This window comes from Chanos chanos, chromosome 2, assembly GCF_902362185.1.
Source record: "Chanos chanos chromosome 2, fChaCha1.1, whole genome shotgun sequence".
NCBI lineage: Eukaryota > Metazoa > Chordata > Actinopteri > Gonorynchiformes > Chanidae > Chanos > Chanos chanos.
The window spans coordinates 55416411-55435129 of record NC_044496.1 but is presented as its reverse complement, the minus strand read 5'-3'; the positions used below and the strand labels follow the sequence as shown (position 1 = coordinate 55435129).

Here is an 18719-nt window from a genome sequence, read left to right as displayed (position 1 = left end):
GACAGGAAGATACATTGGGAACTCTGACTTTTGGAAATGAAACGAGACTAAAAACATCTATAAGAAAAAAAAAACACTGCACAAACAAATTCCATGAGACATTTTTTTTATATAAATACTGACTAAATTGTGCAAATACACTGACAGTAGCCATAGGTATATAAGAACATCTTCCTCAGTCCTGCATTTTTCCATTGTCCTTTGGGAGAAATTCAGACATTCTGAATTGGAGATCAAATTAAGACAAGTTTTTCAGGTACTTAAAATTGCACCATGAGAAATACAATACACCCCCACCCACACTCCTGCAAAAAGAAATACAACCAAAAAGAAAAACCAAAAAAAACAAAGGCCACTGCTAAGACATAATATTTAAATTCAACATTTAAAAGAAAAAAAAATGCAAATCTCAACCTAAAAGGATGCAGGTAATCAGCTACATCTGGGATGCAATTTCAGTGCACTGCCTGAAACTGTATAGACAGTCTATGGGAAATGACAGCTCTCTACAGCAGTTCACTGAATGAATATCAAGAGACAACACTGTCAAACTGTAATGTGTCTTTAACGAGGCAGGCAGACAAGCTCCATCATGACCCCTTCCTTCAATCACAGTCTTTTTGGTTAGAGGGACTGAAGGACCCGCCCCAGGAGCCTGTGCCAGCCAATAGGAGAGGCTTTCCTGGCTCAGCATCAGGAGAGCACACGCTGCCTTGGCACCGTCTACGTGTCTGAGGCATGCTAGCTTAACTGGCACCAAGGCGTGACATTTAGGTCACACTCCAGAGCAGTGTTGATGACCGTCAAAGGGGCACCACTGATAGTCAGCTCCTGTCTGGACTCAATCTTGTACCGTAAGTTGGTGAGGCCACCTTCGGGGTCCACCTTGAACTGTTCCTGTTGTTGAAGAGATTCAAAAGGTATGATCACATTGTGCAAACTGCCTTTAAACAGGAGCATCTCCTCTCAATCTGTTTTTCCCTCCATACTGACGGACATGAAAGATCACAAAGGTCCCGTGTTGTAGTCTCAATAGCAATAATAATGCTAATTATTACTACTAACTGTAGTACTACTACTAACAGTAATATACGTGCAGTGAGAACAGCTGCTTAGCATACCTGTTTCTGTGCAGCTATCCTCTTCTGGTCTCTCTTCCTCCAGGCAGGGTCATGGATGTGTCTGAAGGTTTTGTATCCAGTCTCTATCCCCTGTGGTCTGAAAAGCTGCACAGAGGTCAGACTTAACAATTAGTATCAATAGATCTCTAAAAAACTCTCTGAAAAAAAACAAACAAACGGAAAACCTTAACCTCAGTGGGCCTTTGTGGAAATTCAAACAATTAGAGGAAGTTTGCATCTCCTTTACCTCTCAGAGAACTGAAGGCTTTTCATTTTAAAGGAGCGGTGTACTGTTACACTAGAAACAACTCAAAACACACATAACAGTATTCCAAGAAAAAAACTACAGCTGTCCCGAAAGCAAAAGTTTGGCCCGATTCTCACTGACTTCATAAAAAATGCGTCTATGTGGTGTTTCTATAATTCTGACTGAGCCCTTGTAACCATAATTCATTTGCTTATGAAGCAGTTAAATCTGACTGGTGCACTAACTGTAAGTCGCTTTGGATTTAAAAGCGTCTGCTAAATGCCAGATTGTAAATTGTAAATTGCATCATCACATAACCCATCCAGCACTTTTGCTGAAAACCAGCACACATTTAAGTTCAGTGTTGACCTGCAGTCCAGCTGTCCTCAGCCTCCTAAAGAACTCATCGTCCTCTCTGCCCCAGCCCCAGAACCGATTGGACATCCCGTTGCACTAGAAGGAGGAGAAAGTGTAACTGGATTGTACATTAAGAACAGTTAAAAACAGGAGATCCAGTGTCACCGAGTCTGAGGCGGTTTACCATTTTATAATGCTCCTTAGTGAGAAGCAGGATTCCTCCAACGTATGTCTTATAGTGATAGAGCGGATGAAGTTCTGGAGAGGCCACGTGGAAAGGGCCTTCCTCTGGGAATCCGTAGTCTAGAGCTTCATTCAGAGGTAACAAATCCACATCATGCATAGCAATGTAGTCTGTGTCGTTCCCGCTCTCCAGGAACCCTACGTTAATTAGTGATGCTCTGTTGAACCTGAAAAAAAAAAAAAAGTCAATGAATCAAGGAAGGGGGGGGGGGGGGGTAATATTCACGTCAAGGCACAAATATGCCAGATTCAAGGCGTGTACCAGCTTGGTCTCAAAGCCTTAATTTCAGTGAGGCAAGGAAGACAAACAATATGAGTTTCTTTTTTTTCCCTCACCCAGTGCATAAACCAACATCTGTCTCCTGTATAAACCTTAACAACAACTATCTCTCTAACGTATTTGTTTACCTATTTATTTATTTTAAACCTTGAATCGTCAATCAAACAGCAAAAAAAACACTGAGCCTGTCATTCAACAAGTCACCCACCGATAATGATCCACTTGATTAACAACTAGTATCCTGTGTCGTATTTTCTTCTTGTTGAGGAACGTGTGCATGTAAGGTACAAAAACGAGAAGCTCTTCGAAGCGTTCTCTAAAGGGCACAATCACAGCCATTTTGTGCGGGCCCCATGAAGGGTCGTCCACGGCCGAAAACTGTCTCTCCTGTGGACAGGGCTGGCGAGGGAGGCGGGTGTCCACGGCAACCTGGTTCATGTCCCCAGAACAGCTCAGCTGTAACCAGAGAAGAGATCCGAGGACAAGCGCCACGCAGAGGCCGAAAAGCTTGTAGACTGTGCATTTCCCTGTAAGAAACCTAAAGGGAGTTACAGCACAGAATTTAGTGCCCACGGCAAGTTATGATATACAAAAAAACAAAGCAAAACAAAAACAAAAAACAAACAAACAAACAAAATAAAAACATGCATTAGCGCTTACTCCCCGTGCAAATTTGCATTTCCACTAAGTTCCACTAAGAAGAAGACAAGAAACGGCCATTCAGACTGTCTCTCTTCAGCAAATCAGGACTGGTATTTAGCACTTAGACGTCATCTAACAATGATTTTCTTCAAAGGCACAGATTTCAAGCTAGGGCTCAATACCTGTAAAGCTCCTTGTAAATCACAGGTTAAACCGAGTTCACCACAACTTATTTAAAGCTTACATTTTAAGTATACCAGTGTAGCGATATTTTCAGTATAGCAATTAGTCAAAAATCAATCCTATGAATACATAAAATTCAAGCAAAAAAACAAAATAAAAGTGTGTTGGTTGTTAAGAACAAACTTGCAGTGACAGGTCGAACAGTAAAATACCATGCAGTCTTTAAGTTGCATACAACAGGGAAACAAACTTAAAAACGATTTGTCTCGGGGAAGGGGGGAATGAACCACACGCTACATCTGCAACCCTACTCACTGGTCTCCATGACGATGCAGCTTTTCAGAGTCGCTTCTGAGATGTTGCCCCAAGATACGTGAAACAATAATCATCCTCATACTCATGTCTTACGATATTTCATATGCGAGGTTTTAACACAGTGACTAGTACCCAGGATAATACATTTATAACAGATGAAGAGATAACTACATAATTTAGTCTGGTAGATACTTGCATCCGAAGAGATTAACGGGCAAGCGATTATGCTTTGCTAGGAAGACAGAATATTGAGTGACGCTACGTTTTAGGGGTCTTGTCATCTGCAAGTTAGCTTGTTAGCAAACTACAATACTAAGACAACACGTTACACGGTCCACATCACTTTCTATCTATGATGAGAGAGTAAACAAAAACGCTGAAAGATTTCCATGAACAACGAACTTCTTGACTTACCTTCTATCCTCTTTAAAATAGAGAACTGGTTTTCGTCGTGACGAGTACATCATCTTCCTAGCCTCTCGTAGCAATGTTTTATGAATATGAGGTAGTTATTGGTTTCTTCGAATACAAGTAACAATCATACACATGCTAATCTCTGATTACAGCCGGCGTTAATATCATCCTCATTGCGAAATCACATCTCTACGACTGTAGTTGCTGGTCTCCTCTGATTTTGCTATTGTTTTAACCACATTGTCGAAACAGACCTTTCTTTTACGATAAAATTCAATATATCCATTCAAACAACCAGTTTATGTCTTTGTGTTATCTAAAGCTTTGACACACCCGATTAACAAGAACTGTCGACGCTCTTACTCTAACTTTCCTAGCTCGAAGGCTATCTTATCTTACACGTAGCTATAGCGGTTCCCCGAAAATTCTGTTGTACCATTCAAACATGTTCTGGTCAGCTACATGGAAGATGATGTGCTACGATTCATTATGCTTGTTAGGTTGTTTCAACGAAACGCTAAGTACATCTGAAAGTATTTCACTTTCAAAGCAAGTAATGTCAATACATCGTATGAAAAAAAAAAAAAAACCTAACACGGTGGCTCCTTTTGCTAGCCCGTTAGTAAACCTCTCCCCCAGAAACATTTGCCCGTGACTTTAAGTTCCCGGACTATGGCTCTCCTATAGGAACAGTGTGATTTAATGTACACGGTCGATTCTGTCTACACAATGTTTTAGTTTGGGATGTCTGAGCCTATTGCATATCAAAAGAAATGGAAACATTGTAAGTAAATAAAATGGTATTCTGATGCTGCATTTAAAAAATGGCAGTGTTACATCCAAATTTTTGCCATAATATATTCAGTCAGTGCCACAAGAAAATCTGCATACACACATAAACAATTCTACGGAGTCAAAACTTTATTTTTGAGTGCAATTATGTACACAATTTCACATTAATAAAATCTTCTATTCCCCCACCCAAGATATTTTAAACCATCAACTTCCACCGAAAGATTTATTTTGTTTTCAAAAAAAGAAAATCCCCGTTTCGACACAAACCTTTTGCAAACATAACAAATTAAAAAAAAAAAAAAAGTTAAAAGTAAAAGGGAGCAAAGCAAATATTAAAGTGTAAATTTTGAGTGACTCTGATGGCAACATATACAAAGTAGTACTGCAAAAAGTGTTTTATGACTCAAAAGATAAACAGACGGGATAGTGATGGTGTGACTGTGCAAGATACAACAGTATCCAATTAAAAAGATAAATTTGATCTCTTTACTTGTGAAGTCAATTGTAATCTCCCTTAAGCAACATTTTTCTGTCTTTTTTTTTCTCTTCTCGTTAAAAACAAAATACATAGCACACGCCAGCCTCTGTCCTCTGGACAGCCGTGTATCCAATTAAGCCACGTTTACTCGGACACACCAACTACCTGAGTTGTTTTGCACAGGACAAAACAAAAGCCGCAAGCCTTAGAACAACAGAGCTTAGATCCTAGATGCTGGACTCATGTGCACCCCCCCTCCCATGAGTTCAGCATCTAAAATCTCTAGACATTTTTACACCAGTGTCTTTTGCCCCAGTTGCATAACATTTGGGAAAATGTGTCCGATCAACTAGTTGCAAAAAAACAAACAAACAAAAAAGTAGTATGTATCAGCAATTTTTCTGAAATAAATGTTGCGGTATACGTTCAAGTTTAAAAAAAGAAAAAAAAAATTTAACATCTGTGGTGGAAATGACAGACTCGATGAAAACAGTGGCCTTCTCAACGGGAAGCAATCACAAATGGCAGAGAATACAGAGCAAAATTCAGAAAGGTCAAAGGGTATGACCTCATCACAGCTCTGTCTTCAGCATCTGTCCTTCGATGAAATAAACGACACTTCAAAAAACAAAAAAAACAAAAAAAAAGAGAGCCACATTTATATCAATGAATAAAGTGTAATTTAAATTTAAGAATACACATTCTTTACAAGGAAAAAAAAAAAACAACAACCACACACACACATACAATTTAAATATCTGTAACTAAACAAAGCAACCAGTATCCAAGTTTTCTAGTGACAGACACATAAGTCTTCGAGCAAGAGGAAAAATGATCATTTCTTTAATCTCTCTAATAATGACTCTTTAGTTCAGAACATTATCCAGCGGCTGGAGAGCCAGTGCATGGGGGTGAAATTAAACTGCTGTCTCTGTGAAGCGCTGGGCAAATGTTTATAAACTTCACTAAGTGACATTGTTTGTCTGGAACTAAGGTTTATCCAACAATATTTTCATTCCATAAATCTCGATTAGAACCATTTTCCTGACAAACAAAATGGATCTGAACAAAGCTTGTCGTTTTTTATAAATATAACTGGGGCATAAATTACTTATTGCATCATCAGGGAGCGGAATGTGGCAGTCGATGGGGGGAAAAAAAAGAAAGGAAGAAAGAAAGAAAGGCTGTTGTGAGAGAAACTTCCGGGCAGATTGTGAAACAGGGGAACTGTGGGGCTGTGTACTGAAGACGGTTTCTTCTCCAGACGCGTTCTCCTCCAGACTCGTGTCGCTTACCTCGGTCGGGGTGCATGTCGCATGTTCTTTCTGAGTGCTGAGCAGAGTGTACTGCATAAACTAAACATGTCGCAAAAAATCTGAACCTACACTAATTTTTTGGCCTCAAAGAAGCTCTTGAGATGTCTCATCTGCCAGAAGCCAATGGCGACGAGGATCAGCGTCTGAACGATGGACCACCAAAGCACTCTCTGATTGGTGCTTTCGCTGGTCTGTCGGAAGCGCTCCTCACGATACTGAGAACAACAACAAAAACAAAACAAAACAAAATATGTCACAGAAAAGCACCGCAATGTATGGATCTGTAAACGAACAATTCTAACACACGACTGCGCTCAGGTGACCACTAGTCAGATAACTGAACATGTGAATGTTGTGTATGGGCAGCGCAGGATATTCTGCAGTGCTAGTGGTGGTATCCTGAGGTGAAATTATGATCAAGTAACGGACACGAACTTCAAATCTATTTCCCTGCATCACGTATTATGAGCACAGAGACTGAATCTGGGGTAGCGAATCACTGATGGTAGATGCGCCCTCATGAAATGTGAGCGATGCGATTTTTCCAACATACTACATGACAGTTACTGTTGTGTCTTATAAAAAGCAGTGAGGGAGAAAGACCTGATGACCGCCATGCATAAAACAACACTCACTCTCTGATAGTTCTGTTCCTTCTGAATCTGATCCACTTGCTCCACCAGCTGCCGCACTCGTAACTGCAGCTCCGTCAGCTTGTCTTTGGCGGCAATTTCAGCGTAGTTATTTGCATGCTCCCCAACTTGGATATCCAGGTGAACTCGCTGTAGAAAACACAAACATTGCGCATGAAAAAATAAATAAGCACTTATATAAAAACACAAATAAATAAATAAACACATTAAAAACAAATAAGAAATCAATCCAATTGTACTATTTTCAATACAAGAAAAAGAACAATCCAGCACACATTTACAGATTTTTTTTCAGACAATTTTCCACTACAAAGTTTGTCCTTCATAAGGAGGCGCTCTAGCCACAGGCATCGTTTCTCTTGCATGAAGGCAAGCTGTGCGTGTGCAACGTTAAATTTTAAATGAGTAAACTTTGGTGCAAACAAATATCGACATAGACTGTTTGGACTAACCAGCATTCCCCCGGCGAAGAGAGCAAACTTGGAGGAGTTAGAGTGCAAACAGATCTGGTGCTCTCCTGGTGTATGGGACGTGAAGGTGAATCTACCCTCTGACCCATACTGACGGGACAGGATTATCTTTAAAAAAAAAAAAAGAGAGAGAGAGAGAGAAAAAAAGTTTAACCAGTGACACTGAAAATATAAGTCAAAACATTTCAGTTTTACACCGGGTCTTGGACCTGTTGTTGTTGTTTTTCAAAACTTACTTTCTCGTCAGGATCTTTAACTTCCACAAACATCCCGAGACCCTGTGTGGCAGGAAGGTACTCTTCTCTCTGTTTGTCATAGAGCTGTGTCCTGTAGTTTCCTGAGGAAGAAAATAGTAATATTATTGCCACGTCATTGTGATGCCCACAGTGCTTTTACGTGATCTGACACGCGCAAATGTAAGAATATTACTTCTCTGCCTCTTGTTGCAGCAATGCAGTCGCAAAAAAAAGGATGTGGTCTCACAACGCGTAGCTAAGAGCGGTGTATAATGCAGTGCAACTGATAAAACGCTGCACAGAAAGGATCAGCACATACAGCATCTTCATACACGAAGTTATCACTGTTCTTTCTTTCAGTTACTTCACACAAATTGTCAAACTAAATATGTCTAACAGTTAATTACAAACAAACATCGTGCGCAGTAACGATCGTAGCACAAAACAATTCACACAGTTACAATCGAAATCTGTATTTAATGTGACTAATTCTGGCAAATGAATTCACCACCTAGCCGTGACAACGTCCAATGAAATCTTGACAACCACTCCTAACTTGTGCTTGGAAAACTAGGATAGCCTGTCACCTGTTCACGCTTATGAAAGGCAATCGAACAGGCCAATTAAAATGACCCTAACAATTTAATATATTATTAAATCAGCATGCAAACGAGCCATATGCTAACACAACCTTCAGTCAATCAAACTATTAAGAGTCTGGGAAGCAACGAGGTAATCAAAGATAACTCGCGCAAATGTTACAAGCTAAGTTAGCTTCGCTAAAGAGCTAGCCAAATTGATCAACTTCACGAAATCGGTCGTTTAAACTCATAACTGTGCAAAGACCAACCGATAATCATAGTCTCGTCCGGAATTTCTTCTATGAAACATTTCTTTTCCGTCTCCCCGATGTGGAAGTACAATGCAGAGACGAAACTATTGAAGAAGTTAAAAAGCAAAACCGTGTACAGTGTGAGATGCATCTTGATTGCCACCATCTTGTCACTGCCGGTGGACAGAACTGCAGCTGCGCGAGCCCATCAGTGCCACGTAAACTACCGCTTGGAATTGTCCAATCAACATAGTTAGGTGAGAACTCTGGGTAATGTAGTACTTTTCAAATTTCATGCTCGGATGTCTAGACTACAAGCCAGCAATAATGGACTCCGCTTATATGTGACTTATATGTTTTGTATGACATACCCTCTACTTAGATAAATGGATTCAAGAATTTGAAATTCGTTGACTCAGCCTTCAATGGGACATGAATCTGTGCTCGTGAAATTAGTTCTACACAGCAGAATTTGTCTTAGGAGAACTTCTTTATTTGCTCACCTAAAACAGTGCTTTAACAATCAGCATGCCGTTCAGTCTGACTTAAAGAAATGTATTGTGATGGGACAAACCACTGTGTACCTTAGTGCAATTCAATACGATCTTCATTCTGAGGACTGGAAGCATATCTGATTTCTTTTCACTTTTACGAATACATAGGGATTTTAACAAAAGCTTCTTTAAAGTTGAAATCAAGTCTGCCTGTACTTAAGAGCAACAAAGCAAAACTGCATTTTTTGAAAATAAAGCAATACAACAAAACTGATTTCTAAATAAAAGTTGTATCCAACACAAACTTACAGCTTTATTTCATACAATTTACCAAAATTACAACGGCTGGAACACAGACTTTACGTGAATGTGAACTACAGTGCATTGTTACCTCCTTGCGCATAACCAGCACCCACAGTGACTGGTATGCCTCAGAAAAACGGGAAAGTTTCCTGGACTGTGGAAGATTACGCCAAACAACCACTGTTATGGCGTGGACACCATTATGGACTTTGGAAATTTGGTTTTTTTTAAATACTGCTGTAAATCTTCACCAAACTTCACCAAGACTTCAGTTCTTATTCACTCGATCTTCTGTGGTCGTCACTTCTATTGAATTTTAATTTCAACTTTAATTTCTCTATTCATTATGTCACAGCCAGAGAGACAGAGCTGATAGAACTTTAAAAAAAAAAAAGCTGATAGAATTAAAAAAAGAAAAAAAGAAATCTGCTGAAAACAGATGTCTTTTTCGATCAATGCAGAAAAATAATAATAATAATAATAAAAATAAAAACAATCAAGTAATTTACAATGTAAACTAGTCCGTTTAAAGAATTCTGAAGGGAAAAAATAGCTAATGCAGGTATGCCTAAAATGAACAATCCAGAAAGCCGTAACTTTACCAGTGTTTTAAAAGTTTGATACCTTAAGAAAAATCATGACATTCTTTCCTAACCACAAAAAAAAAAAAAAGAAGAAGAAGAAGAAGAAAGAAAGAAAAAAAAATAAAAGACCACTTATAATCCTCGGCCATCATAAACCACATCTGCTTTGTGAATGTTGGAAAACATCTCAGGTTACTTTCTCCTTTTCAGCTCCTCGATAATAGAAACATTTATACAATCTTTAAAAATTCACATTGAAGTCTCGCAGCCATGTTCTACACGGTCCTTTAAAATTGTTTTGGAGGGCGGGGGGGTTTCTGTTTTAGTAAAATCTTTTATTTCTTTCCTGGCGCTTCTGAAAGACCACTGCTCCCACGACGGCACAGACAACAATCCCAAGCAAAGCGCAGAGCAGCAGGAGAAAGACTTTCCATCCAGTGAGAGGAGTACTGCGGAAATTTCCTGTTGGATCATCGATGTTATCTGTTCCGAGAGACGGAGAGGGAAAGAGAAAGTTCATGACCGTACCACTACAACTGATGTGATATAAGTCGCTTTGACAGCTCATTTGATAATTCAATGTATCATTCATATAAAGAGACAAAGCAATGCAAAGTCTACAAATCTAGACTATGAGAAATATATTGCTGTTGCAGTTATTGTGCACGCCTGATGACAGGAAAAGGTAATTTGATCACTGCAGAAGATGATTTCATGGCTCTTTCATGTCCTCATTTGACTTTTTTTTCCTCTCTGTGCACTGGCGGCTGCACCACCACCACTCTCCTGTGAAATACCTTTGGGTGACCTGAGCAGACTGACGCTTGGTTCAATCTTAGTCCAGTCCACGTTGTCCTCTTCAGGAGTGTGTTCCACCATCAACTGATACATCTTCATGGAAATGATGTCATGGTTGTCTGGAGACAGGCCACAATGTGAGAAAGGTCAAATTTAAGAGTGAAAAGATTTAAGCGTCAGGACAAAATTCATTTTCAAAGGCCTTTTCTTACCAGAGAGGTCCCCTGTGGCCGCAGAGGCCCCAAAATAATACCCAGTGGGCAGACGGACCCCTCCGATATCGATACATTCCTTCCACTCATTCTTGTCATCCACATCAACCATAATCTGCAAAAATGAGGAGTTACATAACATGAGCGGCACAAACTCAAATGGCTGTACTCAGCTCCCACTGAAGCAAAACGAATGCCGGGAACGCAACGGAGCAGAAAGCCTCGGCGAAACAATTTACTAAAAATAACTAGTGGGGACCGTCGTGCGTGCGTGCGTTTTACCGTGAGTCTGCCTTTGGAGTATCTGATGGCGAGGTAGGTGTCGTGATCCTTGTTTCTGATCTCCACGGAGCAGCCGCCCAGTTCGGTCGAGCGCCCGTCTTTTCCGTGGTCGTACGGCAACGTGCCGTTGTTTACCATTGCGGAGATGTATGGGAAGGAACGCTGATGAAATGACAGGGACGTTACATAGTTACGGCTCAAAATATAAAAATCTCCACAAGTTGAAAATCCGTTTTCCTTCATTTTGAGATGCTGCTCTGTTAATGCCGTTTGATGCTTTTTACGCCTTTATGAAATGGAGGATGCTAACCAGGGCAAAATATGAAGATGTATATATGAACAGTTAATGACTGAATTTTATCCATTGTGAGTATAATAACAACTGAATATAATGACATTTAAATAACAAAATACCAATTCTGTAATCTCGTTTACATAGAAACAATGAAAATAAAATAAATTAAGTTACATTTAAATCTCTGACCAAAGAATGCTTCACTCATCGTTATGTGGTCACATTTAGACTCTGTTTACTCAAGTGGCTGAGGCACTTGTCCACAGCGATTTGTCCACCCCTGCTAAGTCAGACGTCACACGTGTCTTAAGAAAATCATGGGATTACGACTATTTTAAGGGACATTTAAAACACAGACTTGAGGAAAATAAGCAAGCAGCTTCCGCAAAGCTGAGTAAACCAAGCGCATTTTATATCACGGACTCGTTATTATTTATTGCCTTAATGAGGGAACACTGAGAGAACATGTTGATAGAAAATGCAGAAACTGATGGAGCGTCACATTATTATAATGTAATAATGTAATAAAAGAAGATGCACCTAAAAGTATCAATCTGTTAAGCAAGCACTTTGAACAAGACTTGACTGAACAACAGAGGAACAGATATGCTGGAATGCAAGGATTTCAAAGATCCTTTTTTTGCCAAAATCTTATTTCCTGAGTTATGTGCGGACTGCATAAATATCTTCATTGTTCAAAAAAAAAAAACAAAGCTCTACAAATATAAAAGCTGTTTTTGATAGAAAGAAAAGCAAAGCCACGTTTAACTGAAAAAGGAAAAAAAGCCACTCTGGTTCTCTTTCACTCACATCAGACGCTTCATCATTAGGGTAAGTGTCTATAAATATGGCCAAACCGTGGAAGTTAGGAAGGCTGCCAAACGCTGGCCCTGTAGAGAAATAAACACCTGTCAGTCAAAACACACTTACATCCATTCCATGAAGGTCATTGCGAAAGGTGTCCACAAAAACAGCTAGGCCGACAAAATGATCCTGGTTTCCAAAGACTGGCCCTGAATGAAAGCAGAGGTAAGGTTCCCAATCAATACAGAAACGCAGAGGAAATGAAGAGAAAGCCTTAGAACGCTCAAATAAGTCAGTTAGTGTTTTACAATCAGTGTTATAACATGATCTTTAATAATGCACTTCTTTCCTAAAATTAAAACTTCAAATTAACATGTGTTGCGTGGGTGTCTAATGGATGCTATGGCCCAGGCTAGGTTCTCTGTTATCTCTAAAGGATGTGTTAGGTGAAGGTTTGATTTTGATTGCACAATTACCAGGATGCAGCCTCTCCTTCGTATACCAAATTGCAAAGCCATCCCCATGCAAATTCTTCTTTCCCGCCCCATGGACTTTAAACTGCACATGCATCTCCCAGTCTTTCAAAAAACAGGGCTAGGCAAAGAGAAAGAGAGAGAGAGAGAGAGAGAGAGAGAGAGAGAGAGTGTATGTATGAGAGCTAAGAGACAACGCACATACACTGGTGCTGACTCATGACTGCAAGACTGTTTTCATTTTGCATATATCTTAAACATACTCACCACTGTGTTCCAAATGGAGCCTTGTTTGCTGCGCTCATCGGAAGTGAGGCGCACATACTGGCTCGTGACTAACGTACTACCCCAAAAGTCCCACTGACTTGACTGACCGGTTCCAACACCTGTGTCAACGAATTACGCGAAAGTTCGTACAGAGAAACATCGTTTGACGCTGCTTACTGACATTCCAAGCAGTGAGGACTGTGTTGAAAATGTTGTCTAAAAGCCAAAACGTCGAGTATCTGAGGCATAAGCCAGTTTAAAAATCCTAACAGTGAGAGAGGCCTTTATGACTACATGAGTTCTATTTATACTACCGCTGTTTTCTAAACAAAGTTATATGATGATGTCAAAAAGTAATTTAACCCATGGTCAGTTAGGATGACTCGTCACACAGTTTCATACACAAACATCAACCACTAAGCGACCTATACAAAACCCTGACAAACAGCAGAATTAAAGAGTACACTGCCACAATTAGCACTCTATTTGTAGAATAGTTTGACAGCAAGAGGACTTGAGTTAGCTTACTTGCTAAAATTAGCGACTTACCCTGATATGGTTTTATGAGTGAGTGCTCTCGTTTTAAGTGTTCAGCGTTTCCGTCTGTTATGTCTGAAGTGACCGCGGAAAATTGGAGGAGACACAACAATAAGAACGTCCAGAAACTAATACAACACTTCATTTTGTTCACAATCTCTGTTATTAAACAAGTGCGAAGAACTGTTGGGTGTCTGTCTAGTGCCATTTTTTCAAAGGAATCTTCCTCAAAGATCCTGTTTCCTGCCAGCCGATAAGAAACACTATATGTGACGATGGTTCCCGAATCTCAATCTTTATTACCTCAAAAACAGCTAAAGACCAGACACTGAAATTCACTTAAATAATTTGTATGTGAAAGTATTAATCCTAAATCAGAAAATAATAAACTACATGAAATTACCAACTTTTGGCAACGAGCAAACAATGTTTCAGTACGGAATGTTTTCGTTGTAACTTGGCCCACTTAACCAATCAAAGACGAGCACATCAGAATCCTAAGAAGTTACGAGTCACTGAATGTTTTATGTGTAGAGAGAGGTGTAAATTTCCCACTTCAACGTCGAAGCAGTATGTCTTCTCCGATTTCTTTCCTTTCCCTTAAAAAGTATATTTAAAGATCTTACACGACTGCCCTTTTTTAAACCAGTACTATCTATGTATCAAACATTTAAGTAAATTGTCCGACAACGTTCCATCCCAGAGTTAGCGAAAAAAAAATACAAAGAGCTTTTCACCTTTAAATGTATGCTGTCCCTTGCTGTAGTATTCCTTTTAATACGTACCTTTTCTGTGGTTTAACAATCGTTCTGCATATTTCTTTTTTGCATGGTGCTTCTTTTGATTCTTCTTAAGGGTAATACTCTTCCTCGGATCGCTTGAAAGATGACTTGAGTCCTATTAAAGTTTTATACATTACTTATTTATGTATTTATTTTAATATGGATAAAGTATGATCGTGTGATGTACAGTTTTGCCCATTATCCTGCAATCAGGTTCACATTGTTCTCCGTGATGCTTTCTTTTCTCTCTTGCAACCAGGTCCTGTGTGAGGTTGTAAATTAGTAATGAATACTTTACATGACAAGTACCAGATTTCACTCAGCAGTGAAACTTTAATCCAGGCTGTACAGAGGGGCTCTAGCTGTGTAAACTGTAAATTCAGATGAAATCTTATACAGTCTTGTACCTAAAGTTAAAATGACTGTTTTACAGTCCCTTACATGCCAAGGCTGTAACTATAGCAAAATCAAATATTTATAATATCAGTTTAATCGCAAAAGAAATGTTTTAATGATCAGTTTACACTGAAAGTGAACGCAACAAAACTTTGAGGGGACACTGACAGTTCACTGACGAGGCTAATACAGAAAAAGCTTTGAAAGGAAAGGGGGGGGGGGGGGGGGGGGGGCTGGGGCATTTTCTCATCATCACTGTGCACTATTCATTCATATTCAGTGCTCATCTGCACCTGTAATCTGGGGTGAAGTCATTCAAGAATGTGAAATTAAATAGTTTAGTGAACTGATGGCACCTGGAAAGCAGCACTAGCAACATGTTCTATGTCAAAATGCATCACTACAATGTATAACAAAGCTTTCAGAACTGCTTCAGTAGAAATGATCTATTTAAAAAAATCTACTGAAATAACTATTTGATTCACAAACCAACAGAATTGAATGGATGAATTAAATGACAAGCAAGCATAGAGACAAAACTCTATGAACTACAGGGCAAATGAGTTTTATTAATCTGTTCCATTGTACCAAATGTTTAACATCCAGCCGTACTGTCTTCTGGAATGTGAGCTATACAGTATATGCATCAGGGCTTTTGGACATCAGCACTGTCATAATGGACAAGATCTCAGTGCACGTGTAAGTGACAGACAGTGGGTCCATGTATAGGTTGCATACTGCAGCGGTGATGGGACTGAAGAGAATCAGACACGGTTATGGCTGAATATGACAGAACACAGGCTGTGACAGAGAGGAGGGGAGGAGAGAGAGAGGGTCAAAGCTTACTGCATCGCACACAAAGTGGGTCAGGGAGAACCATCGGCATCAGCACAAGGTGCACCCACCCCAAGAGAGACAGGGACAGATTACTGAATCTCCATCCTCAGAAGAGGTGGTGGCAAGAGAATAAATCCTCTTTCTACGAGAGTTTGGCAGCTTCTTGTTTATCAGCGCTAAACAGAACAGAACAAAACAGAAACAAATGTAAGACAGTCTGCCTGACACACACTCACAAAAAAATTAAAACAGGCTCAACAAACAGATTCTCTGTTGATTTTCCTGTCTCCCAATTCCAAAAACTCTGTCTTTTCTATTTGAATGTATCTGCCCCAGAGGAGCAGGAGAGAAGCGTAAATAGGGAAGTGTGCCACACTACTGCTCTAGTTTCTGTAGAGCTTTTATGACTGGAACAATAAGGCTGTATCTGGCCTTCAGGTGTGTTTGATTAAACCTGAAACACGTGGTCCGCATCACCTTGTTCTCCGAATGAAGCCATTTTGCAATTAATGTATTTGTCCACAAGATGGAGCCATTTTGCACAGTCCATAGCGGCCTCAGGCAATGGTCATTTCTCTACACTGGAAGTATGGTCACAAACATAGCACAAAAGAAAGATGATACTTAGAAAAAAAAATGTTTTTCTTACTCTCAAATTACTATAAGCCTTCTTAGAAGACTGGTGAATTGCATTTTAAAAATGGATTGTTCATTGACGCAACTCCATCCGTGTTTATTTCTACTGGTTTCAGTTTGACATCAAAAGGTTGTGATGATGACATTGCACTGAATTGAGGAGATATTCTGTGACAGTGATCAAAGTTCTGGAGACCTGGGTAACTGGTCAGATTTTACGGTGACCTTTGACTCTCATTCTTGAGTATCTTGATTTTGATTTGCAGTTCGTAGGTGAACAACATCACCAAGAGAATGTCTCTGGCTGAATGTCGGCCATATTGTCCACTGATCAAAATAATGCAGTAATTTTGTCTCTCTTTGTGCTCACAAATCATTGGTTCATTTGTTCATAGTTGGGCTGTCCCCAGAAAAGTGACTGTTACTTCAGTTGATAAGTATGACTGTTTAACACTCCGTGTATATGAAGTGCACCGTTTAAAGTTTAAAAAAAAAAAAAAAAATTAATAAATCCCAGAGGTGATGGAAGCTGTATGGAGTTGCTGGAGCAGCTGCTCATATAGGTGAGATTTCTTTTTTTTTTTTTTGGTAAATGAAGACTAATGCTTTGCCATTATGATCCTTACATTTCACACAGTTTGTCAAGGGTCATATGTGTTCTCAGGCTACTGAGCGATCACATGACAAAGGGGGCAGCACAGTTGTGCAGTAGGTAGCAGGGTCACAGCAAGAAGGTTCCGGGTTTGATTCCCAGCCGGGCGGCCTGGGTCCTTTCTGTGTGGAGTTTGCATGTTCTCCCCGTGTCTGCGTGGGTTTGCTCTGGGAGCTCTGGTTTCCAACCCACAGTCCAAAGACATGCAGGCGGTGATTTGGAGACGCTAAAATTGCCCCTAGGTGTGAATGTGTGTATGTGTATGCGTTTGTCTGTCCTGTGATGGACTGGCAACCTGGTCTTTTGCCCACTGAGCGCTGGGATAGGCTCCAGCACCCCCCCCCCCCCCCGACCCTAACAAGGATGAGCGGCTTAGAAAATGAATCACATGACAAAGGGTGATCCCAGTCTGACAGACATTTCTTTAGATCTCTGCACCGTACTGACAGATTATTACCAGGCTGCACTAATATACTAATGTAGTGATCCATAATTAGGAGTAGCGCCTGTTGTATACGCATGGAAAATCAGCAATGCTCATCCATAAGTGGTTTCATTTCTTGCCCATGATGGAAACAGAGAAAAATAAATCAAGTGATTTTATTTATTTATTTATTTGTTTGTTTAGTGAACAAATGAATGAGTGAAAAAACAATGAAAGTGATGATTATTAATTTTTGGCCTTTCTAATCTTCTGAAAGGCCTTTGAAATGGATGAGAACCCTGCTGAAAAACGTGCGTTTGTGCATCTCCTCTTCACCGTCATCCACTGGAGAGACTGAGGCAAGCATCATTGTGTCCGGATCTGGGAAAAAAGAGATGGACACCCTTTATACACTATACCCTGCAAACATCATGCAAGTGTTGCCAGTTTTGTAAAGGAACTCATTCTTGAACAGTATTTTGTAGCATCTCTAAATTTCCCCGATTGTCTTTCACTCTGAAACAATAAGAGGTTGCGTTGTGAATATAGTCACAGATAAGGTGGATTTCTACTTCTGCGTTGACTCTACGCAGAGCCTACGCCGTAGCCTACGCAAGTGGCCTGTGTCATTGTGAGCATTTATACTTGTGTACTGGTGTATCTGCGTTACTCTGCAATTACACTGCCAAAACGCTATGCCACTATGTTGAGTTCCTTCGTGTTCTATGTTGAGTTCCTTCGTGTCACAATGGTGACTGAAACTGAGTGGATCATGCTGGAGTTGGAGCTAATAAATGTTGAACGACAGTTACGTTTACTGAAATAATTGCGACCCAGTAACTCTTTTTCGGAGGTGAACATCCTTGCCCCTCAAGTTCTTCCACCTCTTTGTACATTCTGTGACGTCTAAACCGATGTTTGTAGAAATCTCTTTCCATGAATTTGCTGCCATCTGGCAGTCTTAGAATAGGATAGAATAGAACAGAACAGAACAGAACAGAACAGAACAGAACAGAATAGAATCCGGGCAGCTCATGGCCTAGAGATTAGGGAATCAGGCTTGTGACTGAGAGGTTGCCAGGAACCTTTCTAACTGTGCCTACATTTGATATAGCGTTACCTTGAATACATTATTGCTTTTATGTTAAAGACTTTAATAAGAATTCATGATCACTTAAAGTGAAACTTGATTCTGTTTCTGAAGCGGTCACCTTTTAACAGAGACTTACTTTTAAGAATGGCCTCATTTCTGCTCACAGAGGTGGCACGGTTCGTAATCCTCTGCTTGTTTTTCCTCAGTCTCTAATTATGGGAAACCAGAGCTGCCATTACCACGCAGCACAGATTTTTACATTCAGATT

General features: G+C 40.0%; 3 protein-coding genes across 5 annotated transcripts; all 3 read right to left on the bottom strand.

The window, feature by feature from the left end:
* Positions 1–238: 238 nt before the first annotated feature.
* b4galt7 (xylosylprotein beta 1,4-galactosyltransferase, polypeptide 7 (galactosyltransferase I)) lies at positions 239–4318 on the bottom strand. Of its 2 annotated transcripts, XM_030766311.1 has the most exons (7): positions 3803–4318; positions 3389–3424; positions 2457–2786; positions 1910–2135; positions 1738–1821; positions 1122–1226; positions 239–897 (listed from the first exon to the last, which is right to left on the bottom strand). In XM_030766311.1, exons 1-7 carry the CDS (start codon positions 3853–3855, stop codon positions 742–744), a joined length of 990 nt encoding a protein of 329 aa, XP_030622171.1. In that variant the 5' UTR covers positions 3856–4318; the 3' UTR covers positions 239–741. The 2 variants fall into 2 exon arrangements, with proteins under 2 accessions (XP_030622171.1, XP_030622170.1); XM_030766310.1 differs by lacking the exon at positions 3389–3424.
* A 384-nt stretch (positions 4319–4702) lies between these two features.
* Positions 4703–8755, bottom strand: tmed9 (transmembrane p24 trafficking protein 9). 2 transcript variants are annotated; one of them, XM_030765065.1, is made up of 6 exons: positions 8601–8755; positions 7751–7851; positions 7497–7622; positions 7027–7173; positions 6461–6606; positions 4703–5693 (listed from the first exon to the last, which is right to left on the bottom strand). In XM_030765065.1, exons 1-6 carry the CDS (start codon positions 8746–8748, stop codon positions 5648–5650), a joined length of 714 nt encoding a protein of 237 aa, XP_030620925.1. In that variant the 5' UTR covers positions 8749–8755; the 3' UTR covers positions 4703–5647. The 2 variants fall into 2 exon arrangements, with proteins under 2 accessions (XP_030620925.1, XP_030620926.1); XM_030765066.1 differs by having other exon boundaries at positions 4703–6561.
* Positions 8756–9921: 1166 nt separating this feature from the next.
* On the bottom strand, positions 9922–13839 carry lman2 (lectin, mannose-binding 2). Its single transcript, XM_030765622.1, has 8 exons — positions 13644–13839; positions 13095–13213; positions 12831–12948; positions 12481–12563; positions 11256–11417; positions 10974–11088; positions 10761–10880; positions 9922–10446 (listed from the first exon to the last, which is right to left on the bottom strand). The coding sequence occupies exons 1-8, from the start codon at positions 13837–13839 to the stop codon at positions 10286–10288; spliced, it is 1074 nt and encodes a 357-aa protein (XP_030621482.1). The 3' UTR covers positions 9922–10285.
* Between the last annotated feature and the right edge of the window lie 4880 nt (positions 13840–18719).